Raw genomic sequence first — 6427 nt, 5'->3', positions numbered from 1 at the left:
TCGAACCGGCTGTTAGACCGGTTCACGGTTGAACCGGTCGAACTGGCCGGTCCGATCCGATTTTCAAAACAATGATATATAATACATATATTTTAGATTAATAAATGATTTTAAATAGAAATTAGGTTCAAAAAGGATTTACAAAACAAGTAAATTTAATTAAAACAAAATTGGCGTCGACGGCGGTCAGACACGTGTCGGGTTTAGACTGGTTCAGCAGACCACGGGCAATCATTTGTAATAATTGCGTAGCCGCACAATCATGTCAAATGATTGCAATGGTGGCGCGGATAGAAACTTTGGTGACTTATCCACGTAAGCCGGCCTCACCTCTATCCAATTCTCTGCTATTTCGAGCGGACGACTGTGATCGCGTTGGAAGAGAAGCTGAGCCGCGGGATCAAACCACGCGGTCGTTCCAAACCGCGGAACGACCTGATCTCAACTGAACTTTGGTGACTTATCCACGTAAGCCGGCCTCACCTCTATCCAATTCTCTGCTATTTCGAGCGGACGACTGTGATCGCGTTGGAAGAGAAGCTGAGCCGCGGGATCAAACCACGCGGTCGTTCCAAACCGCGGAACGACCTGATCTCAACTGTTGATCGCGAGATCAATGGTTGAGATCAACCTTTAACGGACGAGAGCGAAACCCGAAACCCTAAAATTATTTTTCTCTTCATTTGATCGATTTAGTCAACCAAATTACTTAAAATTTTAAACACAAAACATAGAAGTGAAGAGCATTCATGGGGAGTGGGTTTTGCGGTCTAAAACACGCTTATTAAAACGCTTTTTAACCCTATGTGTCATAGTCCAGGGTTTACGATTTTAACTAATCCACACGGTGGATTCGAGAGATCTTGGGCTTGTTGCACTTGTAGACTGTCCACGTACAATTCCTTAGTTGATCTCGAGCTTTGAAACGCCTTCAATTGAACAGAAATTGTCTTGGAAGGGAAATAGCCTAGGTTGGCTGGAGATCTCACCGCCGGCGAGGTTTAAACGGTGACTTTGGATTTGGATGGTGGGGAGAGATAATGGGAGCTCAAGCACGAGTGATCTCGGGCTTAGAGCGCTTGGGAAGAGAAAATAAAGCAAAGGTCCCCCTAAAGATGCCCTAACCTCTCTATTTAAAGGCTTGAATCCATGATGGACGGTTTGGATCAACCCTAGGGCTAATTAGGAGGGAAATAATAGTGGTTTGGTCATGGTTTGATTGAATGATCAAAGAGAAGGTGATTAATGCATTAATGGGTCTTAATTTGACCTAAATAGGTCAATTTGACCTAAATAGGTCAATTTGACCTATTTAAAGCTTAGGTTGACCAAGTCAATATTTGACTTGGTCAACTTGGTCAATTAATTCCAAGAGATGAAATGTTCGAACATAGGATGGGTTTGAACGGGATTAGAACTTGAATAGACCCATTAGAGCTTAATGGGTCAACCTAGGCTGACCTGGTCAACCAGATTGACCCAGGGCATGGGTCAGGGCCCAATGGACTTGGCCTGGCCCATAGAACCCAAGGGAAAAGGGAATTAGTCCAAGGAATGCATGAAATTGATTTAGAGACAAATAGAAGGAATTTGGGTCAACCCAAGTTGACTTGGTCAACTAGGTTGACCCAGGGGCCTGGGTCTGGACTCAACATATTCAGTTTAACCCACTAAATTGATTGGAAGGGTCTTGGTGCCTGACCTGGTCAATTCGACCAGGTCAACCCTTTGACCCAAGGATCTGGGAAAAAATAAGGTCAACATAGGGATCACTTGTACATTTGGTCTTGACTTTTCATGGGAGAAGTGTTATGTTTCTTGCATGAGGAAGATTGAGCTTCTTGCAAGAGAGAGAGAGAGAGAGAGAGAGAGAGAGAGAGAGAGAGAGAGAGAGAGAGAGCAAACATGTGAATTCAAAATTCCTTTATTTAAATGGGCTTGGAGCTATTACAAGGGATCTCCATTACATCTGCCTAAACATCATATATATAAAAATTTAGACACTTGTGTGGTGTCTTTGCGGAACCACTAATCCTAAAATTGAACCAAAATACAACAATCTCCACCTTGGTCTAAATTTTACAATAAAAAAAATAATCATCCGTTTATAAGAATTTAAGCTTTCTATAATTCGACCGGCTCTCTACACTAACTCCACAAGCAATCCAGCCTAACTGAGCCCAACCTTGCTCTCGAGCAGCCTCCACTGTGTGTTCCAATCCATGGCTCATGCTTGCACTCCTGCACATTCTAACCAATGATTGCATGCAACTGTCATTGTTCCTTTCCTAATCCGCACTCCCGTGCAACATATCTGCGCTCCAACACCAAGCATCCTCTGACTCGCCTATCTTCCCTGGGTATGTGTGCGCACTCTAACCTGCAACTTTACATGATCCCCCGTCCAATCATAAGTTCGGTACTCGCTTTTTACACACTCTTGTGTGATATGCTCCTAGGTTCTTGAATCAACTGTTTTGACAGCACGATCAACTCCACTTGCCCAATCTTACCTCTTTGCTTGCACGATTTACCGCCCATCCGTGCTTCTTGGCCCGACCGCAAGCCCATGGCAGCCTCCCAAATCCACAAACAAGCCTCCATCCATAACCTTCTTGGCTTGATCGCAGATCACAAGCATCTCCACAATTCTTCTTGTGTGAAAGACTTAAGCCCACCTGCCCGGCCTCAATTGCTCGCACGCTGGCCTAGGCTACTCCCACAATAACTCACGATCTTGCGAACATCCACTCCAGGCCCAGTCCACATCCGCAATGTATGTTCGACTCTACATATCTCTCCTGCCGGGCCACTTGATCACGACACTAGGAAGCTTCGGCTTTGAGCTGCGACACCCGCTTACAATCGGGCTTCCTCTCTAACAGCGTGACCTGTTTGATCCCCCAAAAATTATTAATTTTTGTTTCCTCCCATCTTTAGCACACAGGACACCCGACCCATCTAGGTGGTCTTTTTGTTCAAGAAGATGAAAAACAAATATTTCTCTTCGCCAAAGTGGTTTTCCACTCCTACCCAACGCCTACACAACTCAACTCCTGTGCGTTGTCGTTCATCTCCTAATACACGAGGCCCAATCTTCTAGACTGCATATATGTTTCTATTTTTCTCCCTCAGCCTTCAGTTGTGCACACCCTAACTCCATGCGACCTATGTCCACGCTCTCTTTCAATTCATGATCTGCGTATAGCCTACCAATTTGCATGCCAGTGGTCCAGCTCAAGTACCCTCATCGTACCCTCACAGTTATGCAGGTAGCTCACTGCATGGCTCTGCTCCTTGTGATCTACCTGCCAATGTGTCTTGCATTTGTTTCATCTCCTACGTCCCACGCCAACACGTAACCCTCTTGATCGCATGCCCGTGTGCTTGCCCCGGTCGAGACACCAGGCCACATGTTCTCCTCCCTCAGTTCCATCTTAATGTTGCAAGTCTTGATGGATCTCTTATCCACCTCAGGTGAATGAGATCACGTTCCTTGCGAAGCCCATAAACTTCTTCCTCCTTGATTCGCCTGATCAGCTCCACTAGGCTCTATACCACTTGTTATGTTTCTTGCATGAGGAAGATTGAGTTTCTTGCAAAAGAGAGGGGGAGAGAGAGAGAGAGAGAGAGAGCAGCTGCAGGGAATTCCAAATTTCCTTATTAAATAGGCTTGGAGCTATTACAATGTAGTTCCAATACATCAGTCTAAATATCCTATATATAGGAGTTTGAACACTAGTTTGGTGCCTTTGTAGAACCACTAATCCTAAATTTGGACCAAAATACAACATTAATGAGTGATTTTTTAGGAAAAAATTAATGAGTGTGTAGCCCTACTGTTGAAAGAGGGGGGACTTATTTTGGTTTTTTATAAGAGGAGTGTTCTTAGCCTCTTATAAGATGGTGTCCATATCTTCTTACAAAGAAAAAAAATTATGATAATGAAAAAACTAATAGATATTCAAAATAAAATAATAGTAAATACTGAATATTTTTCAAGAGGTACACATCCTCCTGACCACCTTACCATAAAATTCGACTCACGCTTAAGATTTTATAGTTTGTTGTCTTCATAGGAAAAAAAAATGCTCCACAACTTAACACTTAGCATGAAAAAATATCATTGTCCTCTCATCTTCTTTACCATTTTGATTTTCTCATTAATACACAGCTTATAAATCATGGTGTACCTGAGGAAATCATAAACAAATTAAAGAACTACTTGGAAGAATTCTTTCAGCTTCCATTGGAAGAGAAGGAGAAAGTAGCACAATTACCAGGAGAAGTTGAAGGCTATGGAAATGCCTTTGTTCAATCAGAAGAACAAAAACTAGACTGGGGAGATATGCTTTATCTCACCGTTCTACCTCCACACTTAAGGTTAATGCAACTATGGCCTTCTAATCCGCCTTCATTCAGGTAATAATTAAACTATTATTCCACTTATCTCCATTTTTTTTATATGAGAGTGATGTTTTATAGTTTGCAGTGAGACACTCTCCAACTATTCAATAGAGCTGAAGAGAGTTGCAAATTACCTTCTTACTGTTATGTCAAAGAATCTTGGACTGGAACAAGAAAATCTTTATGATATTTTTAAAGATGGGATGCAATCCATGAGGATGAATTACTATCCTCCATGTTTAAATCCAGAGAAAGTCTTAGGGCTTTCTCCACACTCTGATGCTGTAGGATTGACAATACTGCTTCAAGTGAATGAAATGAAGGGATTACAGATTAGAAGAAATGGAGGATGGCTTGCCATTGAACCTCTTCCTGGAGCTTTTATTATTAATATTGGTGACATCATTGAGGTAATCTTGCTTAAGAATTCTATTGAAAAGATTGCAATTCTTTATAGAAGTTATGGTAGAAGTATTTTTTATAGCCACTAAAGTTTGAAGAGAAAATAATTACCAAATAGATACAATGCTAGTTTGAGAAAAATAATTACTAAAAAGAAATTTGATATCAATATGAAAAGTAAAATTCTGAAAAAGTTGACCCAAATAGATCATAAGTAGAAATTAAAGATCTGTTGGAGACAATCACAACTATTTATAAAGTTATTGTTATCACAGTTTACCTGATAATAAAAAGATGTTTCTCGCAGCATAAGTTTTAAAAAAATAGTAAGAAAGCAAAAAAAAAAAAAAACATGATAACGGTTTTAAAAACAAAACAGAGAAAAACTCTAAGATTTTGCTTAAACTAAGATTTTGTTTGGGACGGCTTTTTAACTATTTCTTAAACCAACTTTTTAGTACAAAAGTTTACTAAAAAACTGCTTTAAAAAACAGTAAGAAAATCGTCCCAAACGAAGCCTGATAGTACTTGATTCTTGCCCTTGAAGTTTAATATAAATATATATTTGCTTCTGTTTTAACAATAGATACTGTGCAATGGGAAATACAAGAGCATCGAGCACCGAGCTGTTGTGAGCAATGAGAAGGAAAGAATATCAGTTGCTGCATTCCATACCTTGAATTTTGGTGATATTGTAGGACCAATATCAGAGCTTGCTGAGGAAGGAAAGCCAAGCTACAAGAGCTTGGATTTTCAAGATTACATGAAGCAGTTCTTTGCAAGTAAGCTTGAGGGGAAGAGCATACTGGATCGCATGAAGTTAACTTAGTGATGAAGGATTGAAGTTAGTTGGCTTTCAGCTCTTTATATATATTATTATCATCATTTTTACTATAAATGCATGAACTTTGTTGGGTTTGAAAAAAATAAACAATAAATAATATGATTTTTATATTTTCTGTTGCTTTAGATGATTTGGTCACATAAAATATTAGCCTTTAATGATCCGATTAGGAGAATAAATGTATTTAGAAATGGCCTATGTTAATAAAGGTATGTGCAGACAAAAAAAATTTAGAAAATATAATTAGATTTTTTTTGTTAGTTTTAATAACAATATAGCTCTTAATAGAATATAACATAGAGAAAATATTCATGTAACTGATCCCATGTAGTGTGATAAAAAACTTGATATTGTTGTTGTTGTTGTTGTTCTATATTCAAGACATAAAACAAAGCTCAATTAAATTAAAACTTCGTTTGGGACAGCTTTTTTATGCTTTTTAAAATAACTTTCTAGTACAAAAATTTTTAATTCATAAAATTTTTGTATTAAAAAATTATTATTTTTTGGACATTTAGGCTAGGGCTGCAAGCGAACCAAACGTTCGACGAGCTACTCGTTGTTCGGTTCGATTAAAGCTCGTTTGTGATCGTTTAATTAACTAAACAAACAAACTTGAACAATATTTTAAATACTTGATTCTTAAATAAACAAACTTGAACACTAATGTGTTCGGCTCATTTATGTTCACGAACAACATCATTTGAAGTTCGTGAACAAACTTGACATTAAACTCGATAAGAAGCTCGATTCATGTTCGATTTTGAACTCGTG

The 6427-nt window shown here is 39.1% G+C and overlaps 1 protein-coding gene across 1 annotated transcript in view; it reads left to right on the top strand.

Annotated features, from left to right (window-relative positions):
* The window catches only part of LOC110092338 (S-norcoclaurine synthase 1-like), a 20084-nt gene extending 14361 nt beyond the window's left edge, over positions 1-5723 (top strand). Inside the window, exons 2-4 of the mRNA XM_020816844.2 lie at positions 4175-4422; positions 4493-4817; positions 5396-5723. Of these exons, the coding sequence (XP_020672503.1) occupies positions 4175-4422; positions 4493-4817; positions 5396-5638 (816 nt within the window). The 3' untranslated portion in view covers positions 5639-5723. The remainder of the gene's footprint in view (positions 1-4174; positions 4423-4492; positions 4818-5395) is intronic.
* Positions 5724-6427: the final 704 nt, after the last annotated feature.

The sequence above is a fragment of the Dendrobium catenatum genome, unplaced genomic scaffold (genome assembly GCF_001605985.2).
Source record: "Dendrobium catenatum unplaced genomic scaffold, ASM160598v2 fragScaff_scaffold_943, whole genome shotgun sequence".
Taxonomy (NCBI): domain Eukaryota; kingdom Viridiplantae; phylum Streptophyta; class Magnoliopsida; order Asparagales; family Orchidaceae; genus Dendrobium; species Dendrobium catenatum.
The sequence above is the reverse complement of the archived record's forward strand: the minus strand, read 5'-3'. Positions and strand labels throughout refer to the sequence as shown.